The sequence below is a fragment of the Seriola dumerili genome, unplaced genomic scaffold (assembly GCF_002260705.1).
Source record: "Seriola dumerili isolate Sdu_G_001 unplaced genomic scaffold, Sdu_1.0 BDQW01000149.1, whole genome shotgun sequence".
Taxonomy (NCBI): Eukaryota; Metazoa; Chordata; class Actinopteri; order Carangiformes; family Carangidae; genus Seriola; species Seriola dumerili.
Genome location: NW_019174404.1, coordinates 15623494 through 15646678, shown reverse-complemented (window position 1 = coordinate 15646678; position 23185 = coordinate 15623494). Strand labels below are relative to the sequence as shown.

General features: G+C 42.2%; 1 protein-coding gene across 2 annotated transcripts in view; it reads left to right on the top strand.

Annotated features, from left to right (window-relative positions):
• scaf8 (SR-related CTD associated factor 8) overlaps nucleotides 1–23185 on the top strand; it is a 67761-nt gene that overhangs the window by 11885 nt on the left and 32691 nt on the right. The window contains exons 3-20 of one of the 2 annotated variants that reach the window (XM_022751205.1): nucleotides 4136–4180; nucleotides 4590–4751; nucleotides 5195–5351; nucleotides 5490–5617; nucleotides 5800–5976; nucleotides 6063–6142; nucleotides 6265–6385; nucleotides 7715–7846; nucleotides 8055–8164; nucleotides 8806–8999; nucleotides 9090–9190; nucleotides 9413–9526; nucleotides 9717–9873; nucleotides 10244–10374; nucleotides 10682–10823; nucleotides 10904–10942; nucleotides 11073–11294; nucleotides 11443–13390. In XM_022751205.1, the coding sequence (XP_022606926.1) occupies nucleotides 4136–4180; nucleotides 4590–4751; nucleotides 5195–5351; nucleotides 5490–5617; nucleotides 5800–5976; nucleotides 6063–6142; nucleotides 6265–6385; nucleotides 7715–7846; nucleotides 8055–8164; nucleotides 8806–8999; nucleotides 9090–9190; nucleotides 9413–9526; nucleotides 9717–9873; nucleotides 10244–10374; nucleotides 10682–10823; nucleotides 10904–10942; nucleotides 11073–11294; nucleotides 11443–13376 (4146 nt within the window). In that variant the 3' untranslated portion in view covers nucleotides 13377–13390. Of the gene's footprint in view, nucleotides 1–4135; nucleotides 4181–4589; nucleotides 4752–5194; nucleotides 5352–5489; nucleotides 5618–5799; nucleotides 5977–6062; nucleotides 6143–6264; nucleotides 6386–7714; nucleotides 7847–8054; nucleotides 8165–8805; nucleotides 9000–9089; nucleotides 9191–9412; nucleotides 9527–9716; nucleotides 9874–10243; nucleotides 10375–10681; nucleotides 10824–10903; nucleotides 10943–11072; nucleotides 11295–11442; nucleotides 14921–23185 lie in introns of those variants that run through there. The other variant, XM_022751204.1, reaches the window with a different exon arrangement.

Sequence of the window (23185 nt, the reverse complement as noted above, 5' to 3'; positions counted from 1 at the left end):
CCTGGCTATTGTTGTCTTTTGATTTTTTTGATAATTCCCATGCATTTTTCCCATGACCTTAACAGTCATTTAAGTACCCAATCCCAAGTTCATCTGAGTTAGTAATGGGTCTGTGGGTTTCTAAGGGTGAAAATGTTACTGAACATTGCTGATTTTTATGATTATTTGTCAAACACATTCTCAGATTCTAAATAAGAGGAAATGCTGAAATTAAATTAGACTCTGCAGATGCTAGATCGGTTGCCTAGAGACAGGTCCACACTGCAGCAACTAGTGTATGAGCATGTGTTTTCTTTTTCATATGTGAGAAAAGCATGCCTTTGCTCAGAAGGGCTAAGCTTATTGATGTGTAAGGGCAGGTAATCTCATCATAAAATATAATTTAAATCAATTGTCATTGTGCTGATTATGTCCAGTATAATTCTCAAGGAATCTCATACATGGCATGATAGAAATGATCCTATTCAGTGTGAGAAAAATTCTGTAGCTTTTCCTTAAAAATTATTACTATATTTTGAACTTTTACTAAATTAAGTCAGTGCAGCTTTCACCAGTAAAAAGACAAACTCCTCTATCGATGTGTCGTTTCCTCATCAGCATTCACTTCTTTTCTCAATTTCTTATCCATACTGTGAGTCAGTGTGTTTACATACACATAAGTGGCTTGATTCATTAGGAAATTATTACAACGCAACACATTATTTTGGTAATAAGAGTTATATTGGAGTTCATTTTTATTTCATTATAGATTTTTAATTTTATTTCAAAATACCAACTTTCAAAAGTCTGTTTTTATTTCAATCTTGGCAGAATGCCCAGCATTTCATGCTACATTTAATTTCATTGTGTGAGTTTGACCATGGTGTTGTCACCAGTCACCACCTCCTCACCTTTCAGCCAATTTCATTCACTCTGACTATAAATACAGCACACAGACACTGCAGCTTACCTTTTCTTTAGCTGACCAAGTCTGCTCCTTCTACCTACCTATCTGGTTAATAAGCTAAGCTGGGTTGTGAGCTGATAATATTATATTATAAATATAATAATATAATATCACATTAATAATACCTTTCATCACAGTTATTGATAGTGGGTGTCATAGTGAAAAGCCGTTGTCAGCAGCTAGCTGGTTGATTTAGTCACCTCAGAAATGTTTTCATTCCGAAGTTGTTCCTCAGTGAAAGAGAGAGACTCTGTGAAGAGCAAAAAGGCATATTTTTTTCTGTGGTCATTCTTCTCAACAGGAACTTGCTAACATTGACTCTTTAGTTCAAAATGCGCATTACGTCTGTTGCCCATCCTTGGATTGGATCGGCTTTTCAGATCACCTTTAGCTCCAATATATTGTGTGATTTGCTCATTTAAATGAGTGCATGTGTGACAACATTTCAACCCCTATTTTCGTTGTCAAGCTACAATGTTTTGTCCTGTAAATATTGGTAGGTCTTGAATATCACATGGTAATTGGCTTGCTGAGACTACTGAAACACACATCTTAATTTACTTGTATCTGCTTAGTGTTAACATCTGTTTACTTTCTGCTTATTGTTGCTGATGTGGTCATTGCATTGGGCTCCTAAAAATCTCTTTGAGTTCTTCGTCTGGGTCTCAGATCTTTTCAGTTACTGACAACATTTCAGGCTTTAGTAGAGCTATTGCTCATTAGAAAGTTGGCTGGTGCTGCTGACACTTTTTTCCTCAATAACATCTAGGTAATAGTCCTGTGAGACAAATACATTTCACACTGTTAATTCAGTCACTGCAAGCCTTACAAAGCTAGACGCTCTCAGCTGGCTCTTAGTTAAATGGCATAACACTTGAAACATTCTCATTTTTGCTCGGCTTCATTACTTTTTTTGTAAATGGAAAGCAATAAAAGTAAAAATAATTATTTACAACATAGTCTGATGGATGTTGCAAGTGTTAATAATGTTTATAAATACCAGAATTAATGTGTGGTTCATGATGGTTCATGCTTTTGACAGCAACACCTAATTGCCTCATATGTGATCTGTAATATATTGCCGAGAGCATACCTGCTAGTTGTTTGAAAGTGTTTCATTTGTCTTATTTAAACTTAATTCAAATGTCTATATTCCTCTGTTTGGTCCCTGGGACAAAGAGCCATACACCTAGGCCCATCAGCCTCTTGTACTTTGACTCCATCTACTGGATGATAGTAGAAATTGATCTTTTAGTTATAAAATGTTAACCCACAACACCACTAAGTGTAAACTCTTGGTAAAAGTCTTTCCAGATATGGATTTTCAAAAAAAAAAATCGTTTGCATAACCATGTTAGTTTTTACTGTAATGAACTGTACTGCGTATGAAAAGGCTAAATGTGTAATCCTTCCAGTTGTCTCAGTGCCAGTGGATTCATGTGTAAAGCTTAAGCCAAGACTTTTGTTATCCATCATTGAGGCATGACTTTAAGCATTTTTGTACATCACCCTGTATGGTTTGTGAACCTGCACATTTTTGACCCCAGCAAGTCCTAGGCTGTAAAATGTAATCAGCAGTCCTAGCTGTGCTCACTGATGGACGGGGCACAGAGTAAGTGTTTGTGTTTAAGCTTCTCAGTCAGTGTCATTTGCATAAAGGTCAAATATTAGCAGCAGTGGCACAGGCATAGCTGTGCTCAGCAGTCAAGGTGGTGGTATTGCAAGGGTCAGCATCATCTCTCTCCATAAGGAATCACTCAATTTGACACAAAGTGACTGTGTTGCTCATAATGTGTAGACAGACACAGAGGTAGAGAGAGCACCCACTGAATGGGACTAACTCTTGAGTGTTGTGTGTCCACTGTACATAGCAGGAATGTACAAGTCCTGACATTGACAGATCTTTTATAGACTTTGTCTGTGCAGGCCTTTTAGCTCCATGGTAAATGTAGGTAGTAAACAAGGTGCAACAGTGCAGTTTCTGTAATAGCACAAAATAAACATCTCTACTGTGGTATAAATTCTTGTAGGTTTAAACTTCACCATGTACAATTGTACACCAGAGTCTGCATAGACAGATAGACAGATTGAAAGCAGAAAAAAGCATGATGGCTCATTTAATAATTGGCTATTTTTGTGGTAATTAACTTTAACGTGGCACAGCCTGATCTGTTTTTCCTTCTTTCCTTCTGTTATGGATGGGTGAGCAAAAATGTCATAAATGATTATAGCTTTTACTAGGCACAGCTAGTCTATCACAAGTTAAGGTCAGTATTATCAGTTGATCTGAACCTTCCCAAAATGACAGCTGTCATATGATAGCTGTCTACTTACCCCTTGCTGGCAGCGTAAATTTTATTTAGTAAAATTTCTATTTAACCAAAGACTATATGGATTGAATCTAGCAAGCAATGAAAACAACATATGGAAAGTGACCATTTGTGCTGGGCATTCTGGTCTTTAGAGTTGTTTAACTGAATTGAGATACTTTACTCTTCCACTTATTTTAATGTTCAGAGCTTGCAGGTTTTGTGTGCAAGTGAGTGAAGTTCAAATCAGAATTTAAAATGGAAATGGAAAATTTGATCCTCTATACTTATAGAGGGATATCTACCATACCACTGACATACTTAGTCTGTAGTTGTAGTTGTGAAGTCCTGGTAAAAAAAGATTACTTTCTCGCCTGACTAGTGAGTTTTCTTTTTTTTCTTTTTTTTTTTTCATTTATCTGTTTCACCCTCTAGAATTGACAATTTACCCCCTCCATTAACGATAGTTATTGCTCATTAGTCCTTTTGGAGTCTCGCTAAATAAGGATAGAACAGCTGCGAAGATATGGTATTACAGCTATTTTCACATTTCTTCATATTTTCAACTGCCACAAGACAACTGCTGTTCATCACTAATCCCCCCTCTTCACTCTCAGTACTGCGTGGTGTTGGTGTTTAGAGAGGTGTGTAATGCACACATGCGGCAACTGGAGAAATTTTCCAACAAAAAAGAAAGTGGTTTTTAAAAGAACATTCAATATACATTTGAGTCATGTACTTTCTGTTCCTTTCTGTTAGATTTTCACAGACTGGAGCTGCTGCTTTTTGACCTTTCCGCTGTTACTGTTATTTAGCTCTGCTCCGAGATACTGCCGTTCAAGTCACTTACCTTGTTGCCTTTCCTTTGCTTCTCTTTCAGTTCTACAAACATGTTGTCCAGAGTGTAGAAAAGTTTATCCAAAAGGTGAGTCATCTTTTAGATAAGGAGCAACAGTTAATCCATGAATAATTTACAAACTTTTAAGGACACTTCCACTAGTCAGTTAATGTGATGATGAGGTAAATTCAGTTGTTTGATTTCCCTTCTCAAAATCGAGTCATAAACAAAATGTTGATAAAGGCCAGAATATGCTCTTAATAGTTGTATATTCAGTGTAAATGCAGTGTTCATACTTCTGCAAATGTATGTATGTATGTGTTTTCTTAACAGTTTTCTTCTTAACAAATTGAAGTGTTAGTATAGCTGCATAAATTGCTAAATTCATTACTTACGTTACCTAAGTTATGCATAAAAGGCCCCAGATAATGAATTCATAGACTAATTAAGTGTTCTTATAATATCCTAACACCAGCTGTCTGTGTCTGTATTACAGTGCAAACCAGAATACAAGGTTCCAGGGCTGTACGTCATCGACTCAATTGTTAGACAGTCACGACACCAGTTTGGCACAGAGAAGGATGTTTTTGCCCCTCGCTTCAGCAAGAATATCATCGCTACGTTCCAGCACCTCTACCGCTGCCCTTCAGATGATAAGGTCAGATAGTTTTTAATAGGTTTTGTGTTCATCTCTGTGGCTTTTCATTTTTGTGGCTTGTCATGGTTCAATGAGAGATGATATTAGACATTTGATATATAGGTAATTTGATGAATAGATAAGGGATTGGCAGTGGACTCGCATCATTGCATTTGTTTGAGTTTGTCTGTGTCCTTCAACATTATGTGCTGATATAAGGGATTAGCTTTGAACTAATGTAAAAGAAGTGGCAGATTTCTCAGTTAGGTTAAAGTAGCTATCTAAGCAACTATTTTAAGGCCAGAAATATTTTTTTATTAATTTTTGCATAAATCTTCCATTTCTGGCCTTCAGAGAGTGTTGATCTATGTTACTAGCTGGTTATTTTCTTGGTCTAAATGTTGTTGTCTACGGTCACATTTTACTGTTATGTCACTGTTGCCTCTCTGTGTTGGTGTTTCCAGAGTAAGATTGTACGGGTCCTCAACCTGTGGCAAAAGAATGCTGTCTTCAAGAGTGACATCATCCAGCCTCTGTTGGACATGGCAGCAGGGATTCCACCTCCTAGTGTCACCCCTGTCATGCCCAGCAGTGCTGCCCCAGTCAATAACACTACACCTGGTCAGTCAGAGCACACATAAGCACAGTGAAACACACACACACCCTCTGATAATGTGGTCAGATAACTTGTTTGGCATCTCTAGGTAATGTGGTTACTTCGTGTTTTATATAACAACATTTGTATCTCTGTACATCAAGGCACTCCAGCCACCCCGGCCACCCCAGCCAACTTAGTCCAGGGTCTGCCTGACTGGGCTTCCCAGATTACCAACACAGACACTGTGGCTGCTGTGGCACAGATCCTACAGAGTCCCCAAGGACAACAGGTAAGTGTGCATGTCCAATCAAAGTCTCAGTTATTAAACTATTAAACTAAAGATTTTTGATAATGGCTAAATGATAAGCACTGTTGGATCTTTGTGTCTTACTACACTAGTCCTGACACTTCTAAATTGCCTTTGCTGGTGGTCAAATGTTTCACATAACACTCTGTTATCACTTGTTGTAGCTGCAGCAGCTGGTACAGAGTCTCCAGATGCAGCAGCAGAAGCCCCAGCCATCCCTGCTGCAGGCCTTGGATGCTGGCCTAGTGGTGCAGTTGCAAGCTCTGACGGCACAACTCACAGCGGCTGCTACTGCCAACAGCCTCAACCCTCTGGAGCAGAGGGTCTCTTCTTTTAATAAGGTAAGGCTAGAGACAGCAGCGTTAGTAACTTATTTCCTACATCATCTGAACCTCCCTAATGTGATTATGTTGTGTCTTTGCTGCAGAAACTTTTGGGTCCGTTTGACTTCAGCAATGATTCTGAACGCGGTGAAGAATCTAAAAAGGACACTTCGTCATCTCAACTGTAAGTTGTTTTTTATCATTACACACTAACTAGTTAATAATGATCCAGAGTTAATGTCACTTCACTGTGTCGACCGCATCCACCAAGTGCTTGTATCTAATTGAGCTGTTGACCATTTCCAGGCCCATGGTGTCTGAGCCCATCAACAGCTCCCTCTTCCATCAGTTAGCTGAGCAGCTACAACAGCAGAACCTGGAGCAGTTTCAAAAGCAGCTGCTAGAGCACCAGCAGCACCAACAGAAGGTAGATCGCACAGACAAAGACACAGACACATACACACTCAGAGCAGTTTTCATCAGAACATTTTTCACAATGTGCTGGAGCTAGGCTTGGGTTAACAGTTTATTTTTTTCCTCCCCGCCTTTCACTACATTCACCATCCTGGGTAGAGGGGAAGGACAATAGAGTGGAAAATATTCTCCCAATATTTTTTTCATAGTTATTGATATATACTTTTAATACTTTTAATGATGAGGGAAACACATTAAATATGTGCATTAGACCTCAAGGATGCATACAACATGTTATGGTGATCAAAACTGAATATGAACATATTTACAAGAAAACTCCACAGGGTACTTTTTCATTTCAGTTTCAAGGGGTATAGTTTAAAATTCAACCCTTCACAAATTACAATATTTGTTGTGGTTTTAAACAATTTGGCATTTATGCTTATTACGCTCCATGTACTTAGGGCTAATTTCTTAGTGGCTAGTGTCTTGGGGTGTTCACAAGTGAGGGTAGGATGGAGTGGGAGATTGACAGGCGGAGCAGTACAGCTGTTGTGGTGAAGAGGGAGCTCAGCCGGAAGGCAGAGCTCTCGATTTACTAGTCAGTCTTCGTTACGACCATCGCAGATGGTCATTAGTTTTGGGTAGTGACTGAAAGAGATTGCTTTTTCTCTGTTTTGCCTCTATACACAAGTGAGCTACATAAACCTAGGGTCATAGCCTAATAGGGTGATTGTGGAGAGGTTTGACCCTAATGCAGTACATCACAGTACATTTAGCGAAAATTACTCATCGTTACATGGGAATTTTTTTGTAATAACGATCAAGATTGTTTATTTGCTCTGCCCTACTGGGTAGTGAATAGCCTTAAGTTGATTCACAACGAAATATCATCCACTGCAAACAGTCCAATCACATAGTCAGATCCACACTTTTAATGTTTTAAGCACATCCAGCTCCAGCACTAGAACACTAAGGGCTTTGGCCTAAACGGTTGTACAGATAAGAACACTGACGACAATTTGTATTTCAGAGCAGTGTCTGGGTCTCCACATACAAATGATCCTACATTTGAAATGGAAGTGGTAGTTGGTCATAATATTGGCACAAAAATAAAACCAGAAAGCACACATTCAATTATTGTGCTCAAATTAAGCTACTGCAACAGGAGATTCCCTACATTTATAATTCTAATTCCTAAAAAAACTTAAGTTCAGGAAATGAAAACAGTTGGGTTCTTATCATTGTTAAACAAAGTTATCAGTAAATATGCAGAGACTTACCTGTTTTGATGCTTTAAATGAAAGACCTGTTAAAAATATTGCTCTTGTTCTTCCTCCAGGCCATGAGCATAGAAGGGCAGGATTCAATCTTTGGCCAAGAGAACTCTGTTGCGACTGCTCAGAGCAGCAGCCAGCCACAGCTTCCTGAGCCAGAGAACAAGTTGGATGACTCCATAGACAACCAACAGCAGGTAAGCCTGATCAGTGGGCCATTATCTAAACTTAACAAAACTGTGATAGTATTAATTAACTTTTGTAAATAGACTGAATGTCTCAACACAAGGACTGCACATAGAAGAGTTGATTTAGCTGCAGCCTAAGGTCTCATGATAATTACTGCAGTTTTCTGCATGACTTTGCATTTCTGTGTAGGGAGTTGTTGATGATGTCTTTTTTTAGGACATGGATCTGGACGAGGGCCCAGATGGAATGGAGGAGGAGATCTTTGAGGCGGAGGAGAAGAAGACTGTTAGTACACGCTCCCGAACACGCTCAAGATCACGCTCTAGGTCAGTCCCACTTATTTCAGAAATACGTTTTTTTGGCAGAATTTATCAAACATACCTGGAGTATTACTGAACTTTCTGAGTTGTATAAGTGAAAAAAGCTGTGACCCTTAAGTATTGATACAACAGAACTGACCGTGTTGCTCTGAAGATCAGATGAGTCAATATTGTCACGAAGTGTATGGAACAGGTTTTGACTAATATGTTTATGTATAAAGAGGTGATGGAGCTTATTCTACTTTCTTACTTCAGAAGACTCGCATAATTACCCATGTTTCCTCTGTGGACCCAGTAGATAACCGTTAAGACATCACAGACTGACCAGACAGTGCTTTTCTTCATCACATTTATGTCAGGAAGAGATACTGGCACCAGATCTGGATTCTGTGTACTTCTGTCAAAATGTGTTGTGAACTTGAAAGACCGTGTTTGACTGTATTTCCAAATAGAGGAGTCACTTAGGGTAGTGATTATCTGCCTATACAAGCTTGTAATATTAGGTTGCTGTAGTACATAAACACCAACTAGTTACTCATCACATTGCAGTTCAATACAGTTAAGATATTTGAGAAAAGTTGTTGATGCTCAAAGGTAGCACAACAATCTGGGAAGTAGTTCCAAAAGTTTTGGTGTTCCCTCTGTAGGTCTCCCAAGAGGAGGCGGTCCAGGTCCCGCTCTGGCTCACGGAAACGCAAACACCGCAAACGTTCCCGCTCACGATCCAGAGACCGCAAGAGGAAGTCATCACGGTCTTACTCAAGTGAAAGACGCGCCCGAGAGCGAGAGAAAGAGCGGCAGAAGAAAGGACTGCCTCCCATACGATCCAAGACTCTGAGTGGTAAGTGGAAGACGTCGATGATTGCTGATGAATATTTTCATTGTTTTTTCCTGTCTGTACTTTTTCTAATGAGTAATATTTCCTACCTAGTGTGCAGCACAACTCTGTGGGTGGGCCAGGTGGACAAAAAGGCCACGCAGCAAGACCTCACCAACTTGTTTGAAGAATTTGGCCAGATTGAGTCTATCAATGTAAGTATATTAACCCTGTAATTTAGTTACAGCATGTTAGCCAGATTGTTAAAATGAAAACTGGTAGGTGAGTCTCAGTCTGTCATTACCTTATTGTGACCATAAACTGCTGTTCATGTTCTGCCCCGCTCACCCCACCATCACCACTATAGTTTTCATTTCTTTGTCATTTTCTTTTAACCTTCCATTCTCCTATGTAATGTAATCTGTGTGTCTCTGTAGATGATCCCTCCTAGAGGCTGTGCCTACATCTGTATGGTCCACAGACAGGATGCATACCGCGCCCGCCAGAAGCTCAGCACCGGCTCCTATAAGATTGGCTCAAAGGTCATCAAGGTACACATGATCTTAATAATTTGATTTATTGTGTTGTCTTTCTCCTTGTGATTTCTGACGTAATTTTTCTTTTACATAATGTTGTAACCTCCGAGATAGTTTAGCTTTCCAGGCACATGGATCCTTGTATGCTCCTAGAAATGACTTTGAAAATGCTGTTTCCTGACCTTCATATGTGTATGTGATCCAGATTGCATGGGCTCTGAACAAGGGCGTAAAGCAGGAGTACAAGCAGTTTTGGGATGTGGACTTGGGTGTCACCTACATACCCTGGGAGAAGGTGAAGCTGGATGATCTGGATGGCTTTGCTGAAGGAGGAATCATTGACCAGGAGACCGTCAATGATGGTGAAAAGAAACACTTCTTCTCATCAACTTCTTTCTTGAACACAGACACTAAGTCTATTGACTGGGTAGCAGTGATTGTTTAAATATAAGCAGAACAAGCAATTGTGTACACACATGATGAAAGCATAATGCAGATATCCAAACACAGACACTTCTTGGCATTTGATCATGTTACTGGATTAGTTTTCATTCCCTCAGATGGTATTGTTATGGTAATGCCCAAAATCCTTTAAGAAATCCCATCGGGTTACCCCCCACCCTGTTAGGAAAATGAAGACAAAAATTGAGTTGGAAAAACACAGCTAAACTCCTTAATCCAAAAGAAATAGTTGGTTGATCGTTTTGAATTTCTTTTGTCTGTTTTTTGCAGAGTGGGAAGCAGCCAAGAATGCTGAGCCAGCGAAGGAAGTTGCAAGTCAACCAGTAAGCGCAGAGACTACAGCAGTATCTAACACCCAGACTGAGACCTACAACCAGCAGGTTACCATGATGCCTGTACAGGTACTGCACATAGACACACTATTTTGATGCTTGCCAGCTTCTCCATAAAAAAAATTATGCAAAATTAAAATATTTCATCTAGATTTTTTATTATTTTTTTTATTCTTTGTTTATGGATGATGATGCATCTTTCTTTGTAATAAGTAGGACTTGGTTGATCTATTAAACATAAAAAGAGCAGCAGACATTAAATGGGAGCTTGGGCAGCCACTGAGACTCAATCAGTTACTTGTGTACCGCGCAAGATATCACACTGTTAACTTACCCATGTTTTGCATGTACACTCACTCACATTTCTCTCATCCAGCTACCAGTTGCCCAGGCCGTTCCCAGTGCAGTAGGTTTGGTGCCCCCCACCTTCCCTGTTACCATGGGCATACCCCCTCCAGGCTATGGGCCGCCACCACCCTTCATAAGGGCTAGCTTCAATGCCTCACAGCCTCCACCAGGTAAATGAAGCAAACAGCGACATAAAGATCAGATCCAGAAAAATTCACAAGCTTACACAAAACTATTTTCTATTGTGCAGGTTTTATGCAGACAGCAGGAATGGCCTCAGCAACTACTTGTAAGTATTTATGACTTGCTATTCCTATAGCTAATACACGCATATAGTCTGAAAATTGGCAAAGTAGTTAGTTTAGTTTGAATTTATTATTTTTGATTAAATTTGTTGTTTCTCCTGTACTCACCTTTAGCTCTAGTGCAGCCTTCAGTGGCCTCCAACCAAGAAGCTGTCAAGGAATCACCATTCAGCGCTATGATCCCTCCAACCAGCACCATCCCTGGCAGCTTCATGCCCTCAGCCATCCCCGGAGCCGGTGTGTTCAACCCTGTGGGAGTCCAAACTCAAGCCACCAATGAGAAAACAGCTCAGTCTGCAGAGGGATTGGATGCTGCTGCAGAGCTCACACTGCAAGGTGATAATAGATTTTGTCTGGTGGATGCTCGGATCACATCTTGTGGAGTATTTTCTTTTAAAAGTGTTTTTTATGTGGGGTTATAAAGGTTATATGTGTTTGACTAAGAAGAATTTTAACATTTATTTTTTTTATGTTTTGTTCCCAGGCATGCAGAATGCTGTCCGCAGTGGGATGGGTCTCCTTGGCATGCACCCTACAGCCTCCCTCACCCACCCGCTGCATCAGTCTGGTCTGGCTGGGCAGAGAATGCCTGGCTTGTTGCCTCTAGATGTGCGACCTAACCTCCTTCAGCCTGGGGCTGCAGCCCGTTTCCCACTCCTCATGCAGCAGGGCCCTGCCCAGCAGGCTGCTGGCCTCCTCGACAGTTCTCTACAGGCCCGTGCCAGAGCTCCTTTCTCTCAACTGGACCCCTTCAACAGGGCCCCGAACCTTACCAATGAAAGTTTATCCAAGACAGAAGATGAGTCTTCCTCTGGTGCTGATGAAGGCAAAGACCAGGACTATCGCTTCCCCCCAATGGAAAAGCAGAGCACAGGCCTGCTGAGGACCCCGCCACCAGAGCACAGGGAGCCCCTTGGAGGTGGTGGTGGAGGAGCAGGAGGAGGTGGAGGGGGCAGGCCTCCCTTGCTCCAGACCCCAGGGACAGCCAGAACCAGCCTAGTGGGACGTCTGCAGGCCCTTGCAGGCTTCACTCCTGATAACCGCTGGAACCAGGCCAGAGGAGACTTTGATGAACGAGATGGCATGAGAGGAGGCCCACAGGCTCCTGGCGCTCCAAAAGGCTTCCAGGAGGAGCGCCCCACACCTGGGCAGAACTTCCCCAACCGCTTTGACAGCCGTCCTGTGACAGCAGGAGGAGCAGGCGTTCCTGGAAATGCTGGTGCTGCTGGGGGGCCACAGGCCTGGAACCGAAGTGGTGGTGCCACAGCTCCTTTTGATAGTGAATTACATCAAGACCTAGATGACCGAAGACGACCATGGGACAGACAAAGAGACAGAGACGAAAGAGATTTTGACTTCAGGAGGGAGATGAATGGTAACCGTCACAGCCGTGAGAGGGAGCGCGAGAGGGAGAGAGACAGGGAGCGGGGCCGAGATCGGAACAGGGAGCATGAACGCGAGAGAGACCGTGACAAAGAGAGAGATCGCGAGAGGGAACGTGAACGTGAACGTGGGAGCTGGACACCTCTTCTCCCTCTACCTACACCTCTGCTTCCAACTCCACCTCTTAATCCCAACCTGACCCTGAACCAAGGCAAACTGCTTGCACCACTCAAATTGAACCCCCAGATTCAGCAACGATTTCAGTCCCCACTCCTGCCTCAAGCTCAGGCCAAACCTTCCCCCATGGGTCTGAACCAGCAGCTGCCTCAGGTGCAGATAAAGTCTCCACCTCCATCCCAGAGCCAAGCAGCTATGCCTGAGCCCCAGTCAGAAACCTCAGGTCCATCTGAAACCCCCCAGGCGCCTTCACCACTGGCTGCCCAGTCACCTGACGCATCACCTAATAGCAAGAGTCAGAGCCCGTTGACTGAGGTTCCCACCCAGGCCGAGTCATCGCCACAATCAGAAACCCCTCCACAAACAGAATCACAATCCCAGCCCACAGCCGAATCCCCATCCAAGACCACCGCTTCTCCAGACACCGCTTCTCCAGACACTGCTTCTCCAGACACTGAGACCCCAATCCAAGCCTTACCTTTGGTTGAGGCGTCATCCCAGGACTCACCTGTGGCCTTCACACTAGCTGCCAGCCCCCCTGGAGAGACAGCTCACTCCCTGGAGGAGCAGGAAAGTCCACAGAAGGATGAGGAGGAGTCACAAGAGAGAGCCTCCTCACCCCACCCCCAGTGGGTCAACGGACCTGGGATGGACAGTAGCAATGTGGCTGAACCCACACCTGAGGCCTCTCCTGAGCCCACTGCAGACCCTTCCTCTGACTCAATGCACCCTGAAAGTGAACCAGAGCAGGAGCAGCTTGCCTCTCCTAAGGACGTAGACAATGAACAGAGTGAGCCCATGGAGGAAGCTGCGAGTCAGCCAGTGGTAGACACTGTCACAGACACTGAGGGGACATAATCATCACTCAGTAGGTAAAAGATCATTTTGTAAAGTTGTCTCTTCTTCTCTGTACTTATGTCAGCAAACCACCACCACACGGGACATGACGAATACTGACTCACATCAGTTATTGTCTGATAGCCAATAACAAATGATTTTATCTCTCACAAATACCAGTGTACTTAAATAGAAGGCTCATTAGCTGATTTATTGATAGAAATTTTGTTTGTATTTTATTTCCTTTTTCCTTTTTTAAAATGTAATGCAACCCCACCCATTTTAATTAATCTAAGCTTGGTGAATTTTATCAAATTGCCTGCCAAAATGTTTCAATTGTATATGGGGAAAATAAGCTTTGACCTTCCTATGGAAGAGAGTAAGAAATCCTGGCTGTTCAACTATGGATTGAATACAGTTTAACACAATACTTGAAAACGGCAGTTGCTGGCCCCATTTTCTGTCTCCTCTTCTTTTAAAATGCTGCTGCAAAGTTTTCAAAGAATGCTTTTGTGGTGTCCTACAACGCTTTCTATTTCTAAGGAGAACAAATAGCCTGCATACGGTGAGACCAGTACAGTTGCTTATAATTGGAAAAAAATGAACACTTTTAAAATGAAAACATGAAAATGTTGTATCCCCAAAATAAATGTCTGTAATTTGTTTCTAATTATACAGTGAACACAAACAGAAAATGACATGCCAGGGGGGAGAAAGAAAATGAACAGAGGGATGTTCTCATGTCGGGTGCATATTGTTTTAGTTTGAAATAAACATGCTTTGTCTGTTTTAAAAACATATGCTTTAGGACTGTTTTCTGACCCAGGACCAGTGGAAACTAAGACTGCTTTACAGACTCGTACACATTGTGTGCTGTCACTTCAGTCGATTTGATGTTCTCGTAACCCAAGTTGCTGCTATACCATCCATCCACAGAGCGCTTTGTTGGATGCAACCGTGGGACTTGTAGTTTTTAGTTACTGATGACTTCAGCCTGTATGTTTCCCTAAGCTTTTGCTGGGTGACTGTTGAGGAGGGGATTGTGCCTTTTTGAATGGATTTGTCGTTCATGATGCTACCCAACACTACTGTGTGATGTACACAAGACTGTGCGTGCAACTCAGTTTCAGACAGCTCTATGAACAGAATGCTACCTGCACAGAATTGACTGGCCTACCGTTTGAATGGTAGCTGGGCAGTTTGTACAGCACTCACCTAGAGGAGAACAATATATACTCCATTGTTCTGTGCATGCAGGCCTGTAGCCATGTTTTAACCTTCCTGTCTCTCTTGTTCATTTCATACTTGTAGTGCTTTTCTGTTGAGACATACTACTAGAAATCCATAGTCTGCTGTTCTCTCAGACCAAATGTCTACTACAGGAGTTGTGATGTTGAATAAAAGTTGAAGGTGCATCAGTTTTTTTACCGCTCTTATTGTCATGAATCCTGATTGAAGCCAATCAGACGAACTTTTGCAAACACATCAACACTGCAGCTTCGACCTCGAGAGCAGAATGCAACTGAGATAACTAATACTTTGACCAGACACGTTAGTAGTTTAAACCAATAACAAGATTCTGGTATTGACATATCTTATTTAGTAGATTGTCTATTGAGATAAGCATCAAATATCCTTATTTCTAAGGTTCTTTCACATAAATAAAACATTAAGACTGCAGACTAACTCTTAAGGTACTTTTTAAAATTAGTATCCAGCAAATGTTGAGGGCAGCAATAGAAAAGAACAAACCTGTTTCCTTGGAAAAAGCCTCCTGACACCTGAGATGTCGAATAATGGTCAATTCCAGTCAAAACACTAATATATTGTATTTCAGACCTAGCAATAAAGGTGTAGGTTATAACCAAGCGCCCTCTTACTGAAGCGGTCAAATGATTCGCTGAATTCTAGGGAAGTGCACATTTCTCACAGGGGACAGTTCCTATCATTATAAAAAGAAAAACAATAAAAAGCAGCCATCTGGTGCTTACCACAACAGAACAAATAGGGGAGGAGGGAGTAGGTAGATGACGGAAATGTGGAGGAGGCAGGAGAAGATGCTGGCTACCTTTAACCCCCACCCCCTTCCACCCTGCACTGCTAGGGACATGGCTGCTACAGCTGGAGGAAGTGCACACTCAGCACACACCAACGCCTCTCTATACTCATTTATGGCCTGGCTAGTGTTAGAAAACACAAGCTAGGGGATTTATTTGAACAATCGCATGCATCATGGTGTCTACTGATGCCATTTCAGCGCTTTTTACTCTCATAAAGAAAACAGCGGGAGAAGAGCAGCACTATGTGTGGCAAAATGTCTCTACCTCCAATTACACCTGAGCTTAGTTTGCTAATCCAAACATTACTACACAGATTAAAAAAACACAAAACAACATATTTCATAGTTTGGCTCTGGATTAAGCATCCGGGGACCTTTCAGGGATAAAGCTGAGCTCAAAATACCCAGTTGTGTGTCCTCTGTTATGACTCACTCCATAAATTTCTAGCTCCCACCTGGCTCCCAGAGGCCCAGGCAGTCAGCCAAGTCCAACCTCCTCCTGACCTCCCCTCAGAAAGATTTGACAGGCTGAGACTTTGAATCAACCACTATCTGCCCTGAAACAGACAAACATGTACACAGCAGTTGGCCAGGGCTCCTCTGGACATCAATAAAAATAAATCCCCACTCTAGGAGAGGTCCAGCATCTTTCAGTTATTTATCTACAGCAGAATAAAGGACACGTTCACAATTGTAAACTTTAATTAGGAAACGTGATAGAATGAAATATCAACATTTGGACCTGGCTTTCCAATAAAGCTCAGGGATGAGTCTAATTGTGCTCATGTGCCAATCCATTTGCACATCATTTTCAATTTATTCTCAATATAAACCCCTAGCTGAGCCTATGGGAACAGACCAAAGCAAACCTGACCTTTTAGGTGAGGATTACCTCAGCATGGACAAGTAATGAGAGCACCTAAACCGTAATGGCATGGAATGATAATACACTTGCTAGTTCATACCCAGATGGTAGCGCTAATGTGTGGTTTTGACTGTAGGTCAGATACATTTGAGTTCCCTGCTGAGAGGAAGAAAATTAGACAGCGCTGAAGGTTAACTTGTAAATGGTTTTACTATGATGTGAGGAAATCATAAAATCTCCTAGTCTGATATGAACTGGAGGTGCCTTAACTTCAAGGCCCAATTAGCTCAGTGAGGAGCATTTTTAATTAGTTTTACTCAGACTGATGACTAGTGGCTCATTTCCACAACAGATACAGTGTTCCTGTTGCCATTAACAGGACTACAGTTAGTGGAACTGTAATGTCAGTACCGTCTCTGACCATTTGAGGTCAGTGTGGTACTGCAGCGCTCATCATTATTATGGCAGACGGAGTGTGCTCTGTGCAGACTGGTTTCTTGGAGTGCGACAGCTCAAAATCTGCAGTGCTCACCTCTCTTACCTTCTGTGCTTCACTCTCACTTAGACAAATAAAAAGCCCGTCATGTGAAGTATACCCACACATGAAATCCCTTCCTTTGAAACAACAGCAGGGCCAGGGTAGAGAAAAGGGCATAGAAAATTGCTGCCATGCAGGATCCTCACGGTGTCACCTCGCTGAAATTAATTCCTCTGCCTCTCTCCATACCTTTTTCGGATCAATACAGAAGCGGTGTGATAAATGGAATGAGGTCCTTCTAGTGTGAGATTTGGCCTGTTTCTGCAGCTTCTCAGTTGCTGCATTCTTAATTGATTAAAGCTATTGATTAGCCCTTCCCAAAGCCTCTAGACTAAAATCAGCCTCTATCTCCCATGGCCAGATACCCAGATATCATATTCGCACGCTGGAGTCTGTGCCAAGTGGAAAGAGACAGAGTGTCTGCGTTACAGTGGCTGCTCGCACGAATTCATGAGCACCAGAGATCGAGTCGAGCAAAAAAACAGGACAATCTATCTTTCGTCCACCTAGTTATGCGGGAGAGGAATCCCCTATCTCGGCTCACACTCTGCAGCCACAGTAATTACTCACCACTGTGGGAGTGTGTGTAAGTTTCTCCTGCATTGCTCGCCGTTATCAGAGCCAGCAGACTCGTCAAGGCTCGGCCAAGGTTCCCAAAGTTCCCCTCACCCAGGAACTTGGCCTACTCAGGACTTCAGCCCCTCCGCAGGCCGCACCCTGCTGCAAGTTGGCTGAGAGAGGCACCAAGGTCACAGAGTTGTCCCATTGCACCACAGGGAAGCGTGAGTGTAGGAAGTTATAGCAGAAGCCCCGGAGCCGATGGTGTGGGGAGCAATGCCTTGCTCAAGGGCATTTCACCCACATGCGTACCTGCCAATATGGGGGCTTATTTCTTATTTACTTATTCTATTGGATGAGTGGAAGTGATGATGAAAAGAAAATGAAAAGTCAAGGGATAAACAAAATCTTTAGGATTCATCCTCTGGGGAGCCTGAAAGTCTTTTGCGATAGTTTCTGTGATATTTTATTCTGGACCAAAGTTGTGGACGCTGACTGATATTGCCATGGCTCAAATGAAGTTTATTCCTATTCTCACCAAAAAAAATCTCACAAGTGATTTTAGATGTTGACCCGACCACCCTGACACAAGTCCAGTAATTTGTAATAATGCCGCATGTATCTGTTAACACGCTCATAATCGCAGCGAGGACCGCAGGACCACAACTTTTATCTACTGCTTTGTCTCAAAGCAAATACAGCAAATATAGCAAATCCAGACTTAGCATTTCTCGACAATGTTGTTGATTGTTCTCCTCTACACAGTGAGTGTTGCTCCACTTTTGTCTTTGAAGGCAGCAGCTTGACTCATTATTCCTTTATTTCTTGACTTTCATGTGGACATTTAATTTCTTTCATCCTCTCTTGGGGAGAATAAAAATTTGGTGGCAAGTGTTTTGGGTTTTTTTTTTTTTTTTACACCATGCCAGGAGCAGGAAGAGAGAAGAGGTTGTCTTTGCCAAGTCAGTGTGTATTTGCATACTGAGGAGGCGTGTGTATGTATGTGTGTGTGTGTTATCAGTGGTCTACATGCCTGTCACTGAATACCTTTTTCCTACACACATAACTAAGTGTGTGTGTACTGGCGGTGTGTCAGCGGTGCCACAATGCAACCAGAATTAAACCCATTAGTGCAAACATGGTTTGCAGAGGCAGAGACAGGGCATTTACATTTCAGGATTGATGTCTACAACTGTTGTCTCTGTTAACATTGTTAGCCCCTAATCTTCCCTGTGAGTGGCCCCAGTTCAAAACACAAATATCAGTGAACATACATCATCTGTTTACATGACTATCTGCCCAAAGTGGCTGTCTCTGGATCATTAGATGACTTCTGTCAGTGCTTCTGCTTCTCGTCTCAAGCTGCGCTGTGCTCATTACAGGGTGAGGGCACGGTCGTAGGAGGTTAAAGGTCACCACTGTTGGAGAGACAGGGAGGTGTCTGGGAAAATGAAGTAGTCAAGGAGACGGCGATGAGCACAACAAACACTCTTCCTGATTTTTAGAGAGGATCCAATCATGATTCACAGAGTGCTGTGTGTGTAATCTGGGTGACAGGGGAGCTTATTAAATCTGACAATACAAATGAGGAATATGTGTGTGTTTGTGGGACGGGGGGTGGGGTGGGGGTATATGCAGGGAGGGAGGTGTGCTGAGATGCTGAGCAAGCGGGGCGAGAGTTTGACAGCGCAGCACATTGTGGAAATTTGGAAACATGAAATGTATCAGACAGGACAGGCAGGTAGGGGCTGTAGCCTCCCGCTGACGGTCTTCCATCAGCGCTGCTCTCATGGGAGTGGGCACATTTGTGCACGTATCGCAGTCATACACACTCGCTAAACCAGCTCCCACTGCATGCTCAACCAATTTTCTGATTATGTAGCCTCTTCTCATTCTTGCAGTCCTCTGCAGCTACAGAAGGTGTGTGATAAAGGCCTGACACACACATTCACACTGCAGACGTTTTATATCCACTTTGTTCTCATGCAGTCTAGGTCGCCTCCATTCACATGTCTGTCATCGTTTGTAAAGGAAGACCTTATAAAAGCTGCTTATTAAAGGCTGACTCAGCTTCTTCCTGCAGATGTGACACCTGGTTCATCAACCGCCAAAACAAGCTTCATTGTTTCCATTAAGAACCATAGTGAACGTGTGTGAGTGTGTGTGTGTGTATGTGTGTCTACCTGCCCACACATGTGACTTCATTTGTTCCCTTGCCTTTGCTCCCCCTGTGCTGTTTGTTAGCCGCAGCAGCAGCTAGCTGGTAATTAGCCCTGAAGGCCTCCTCGTTGTCTGTGTGTTTGTTTACGATGGGAAGAAGCAAATTCCCTCCTGAGAGTCGGAGGCGTCACTCTGAAGTGTGCACAAGACACAGAGCAGACGGTGTCAAATTAAAAAAGATAGGAAATTCCTGACTCATCAGAATCATGGGTAGTTGGGCAGAGGGGTGGGAGGTTGCTTTGTTGTAAGAGGAAGTCAACAGATTTGTGAAGATCAAGGTACTGTCATCAAACCTGGTTCTGTTTTTAATGGATGTTTTTGTGTTAAACAACAAAATGAAATCAAATCAGATGTTTGAAATAGCACTGATGTTTTTAAAGCAGATACTCAAGTTCTTTAAGATAAAGCTGCAAACATTTTAGGCCAATGTTATACAAAATCCAATGGCTAACATCTAAAAAAACGTATCTCCTCATTGATCTTCACCGGTGTCTGATCATGCGGATAGTTTGGGTTTTATTTTGGAGATAAAAACATTGGCGAGAAGTACAATCAGAATTGATAAATTACTTTTCAAATATTAAGTATCATCATCTATTTCCAAGAAACAAAGCCCAAATTACTTTGGATAGTTCACAGAACACACTTTCAACCGTTTTAACAGGGATTGTTTCTTCTGTAGAAAGTAGTTCCAATGAAAATTGTTCACATTGAGCATGAACTGAAACATTAAATTGTTAAGATTTTTAGGCAAATAATCCCAAAATATTCTTGACACGATGCAAAAGCCTCTGAAACAGCACTTAGACAGTCATGTGCGACAAATCTCAAACTAAAGAAATAGTTTTTGTCACATTAACCAGAATGGGGTTTTTTTGTTGTTTTTTGTTCGCAAATGAACCTGTTTAAAAATAAATGACATGTTTGTGTACTTTCATATTAAATCTCCCTTTATATGTACAATAATGAAACCGAACAAAAAGACTGGCATCATGTTGCAGTTCTTCAGAACCGTGTCTACAAACCAACCTGGTTTTGATCCTGATTACACTGAATTTACTGCATCATTTCTGAAGACGTGGGGCACAGCATAAAGAGTTGTTGTATTCTTGAACATTTCCTCTCCCTGTGTTTATTCCCACCACAACAGGACATACAGCACATGTCCATCATGTCAGTGGCCAACATAAGCAACTTTAAATATGAGGAAAATGTTGGAAAATCAATATTTGTCAGCCTAATTCTTAATACAGTGTTTTTCTAAAGAAATAACTGCACTTTATCTTAATAAGTCACTTTATCTGAATCCTAGAAATCTGAGTTTCCTGGAACAATTGAAAACATTTTTGCACAAGGGTTGAGATGAATTCAGCGAGTTTCTGTCACACACCAACTTGCTTCTTCACTTGAGAATCTTTTTCTTGATTCAAGTGCGGAGATTTACTTTATTCTGTTTTATTTCAAGGCGCGCATTCGTAGAAAATTCCTGAAATACGGGGGAAACCGCTCTGCTGTGGAATTTATTCCTCCCCAGTCACACTTTCACAGTGTATCCCAGTTTCCTTAGCCCTAATGGCTAAATCTGTTTGTTTCTCATGCATTCTTACTATGAATAGGTTCTTTAAAGTTGGACAGGAGTGTGCGCAGACACATGAACAGTCTTTTATCTTGACATTCATTTGAAGCTTTACGTGTAAAACAAGTTGTACAGAAAATTCTCATCATCCCACACACACGGTTAACACAGTGAAGGGGGAGGCGGTGTCCTGCTCATGAGTAGTTAACCCCACGTTGGGCGCTTCAAACCTCCCTCCTGCCGCTCCTGCAATCTGTCGAGTGTGTGTGTGAGATAGTGTGTGTGTGAGAGAGTGTGTGTGTGTGTGTGTGTGTGTGTGTGTGTGTGTGTGTGCGACTTTGTCAATATCACCCACGAGGGTTCCCCTGCCACCCTGCTGATGGGGATTAAACATTCATGATCATGTTTATTAATGACCAGCAGGCATCAGGGATTTCCAGGCTGTCACTCTCTCTCTCTCCCTCTCTCTCACACACACACACACACACAAACACACACTGTACACATATACAAATATAAGCAAATACACACCTTTTTTTTTCCTTCCTCCACACATGCTCACACACATTCGCGCTTTCTTTCATACACCTACACAGTCTTCCTCTGGAAAAAAACACTCCTGAATAAATTGTCTTGTCCTCATGCAGGTTAAATTGGATAGTAAGGACTGAAGTGTGTACGCATGTGTTTATGTGTGTGTGTGTGTGTGTGTGTGTGTGTGTGTGTGTGTGTGTGTGTGTGTGTGTGTGTGTGTTTGTGTATGAGTGTGTCTAACTGTGGATCCGCTGGCCTGTTAAATAGAAAAAGAAACAGATTTCCTGTCTCCCTGTCTCTCTGGACCGCCGGTCTGAACTCTCCCAAGGGGTGGAGGAATGGACTGAGGACCTCGCTGTGAACATCTGTGACGGCCGGCCCCAGCAGAGACTGCAGTGTGACAGGGCCTATCCACAGCAGATGTCACACCAGTGTGTGTGAGAGGGAGAGAGAGACTGTGTGTGTGTGTGTGTGTGTGTGTGTGTTTCTGTAATCAGGGTTGAGAAGTCCATGACCTATAGCAGATAAAGCAGAAAAGCTCTCACACTCTCTTCCTTCCTGTCCCTCTTTTCATCAGCCTCCTATCCTGTTAATTCTTGGACATGTAGTAGCAGGTGGATAAACATGGCAGACAGTAGCTGATGAAGTATTATTTTATATTAATTATAAAATAAAATTGTGATGTCACCATAAAAAAAGCTTGACTTTCACTTGCATGTCTACATTTCTAACCTTTTGTTTTTATCCTTCGCATCGTCATTCCTTTGTTCTTCCCTTGAGCTCAGATACCATTTGTTCTCCTCTGATGTGATATGAAAAACTATACATGCTTCGCCCCGCGGCCTCCGCAAATGAAATGACAAATGAGTGATTAGCAGAGGAGGGCTGATGCTGCACTCTTCACATCCTTGCATCTGATTCCACATCTATTCTCCATGGTTGGACTTTCCCCTTTTCATCCATCTTTCCTCCCAATGTGCTTCACCTTCATTATTCTTTCGCTCCGCTTGCTCCCCTCATCCTTTCTTGTTCTTCCTCTTACCATTTGCGTCTCACCTCTTATAGCTGCTTTTTTTTCTTTCTTTTTTTTTTACTCCCCAGTGAAGCATGGCACAGTCTGGACAGATTTACTTGGTAACTGAGCCTCTCAGTTGGATCTACTGAATCATAAAACCAACTAAAAATACAGTTTGAAACCATACTCGAAGGTTATTTTTAGGTTTAATTTCCATCATGTCCAGAGAGGCTAGACAGCAGCAAATTACTCTTCAAACTAAGGGAATACACCTTAAATGAAGTCAATCATTTAGAGGGAAATCACGGATTAGCTGGTCCTCTAACAAACAGACATTTTTTTAGTAGCCATGAATAAAAAGTCATTTTAAATCTTTAACATAATGTTTTTGAACCGTCCTTGGCAGCTTCCTCTGGTTTTGATTCATTCAAAATGTGTGGATACATCTGAGAAAACCTGGTTACC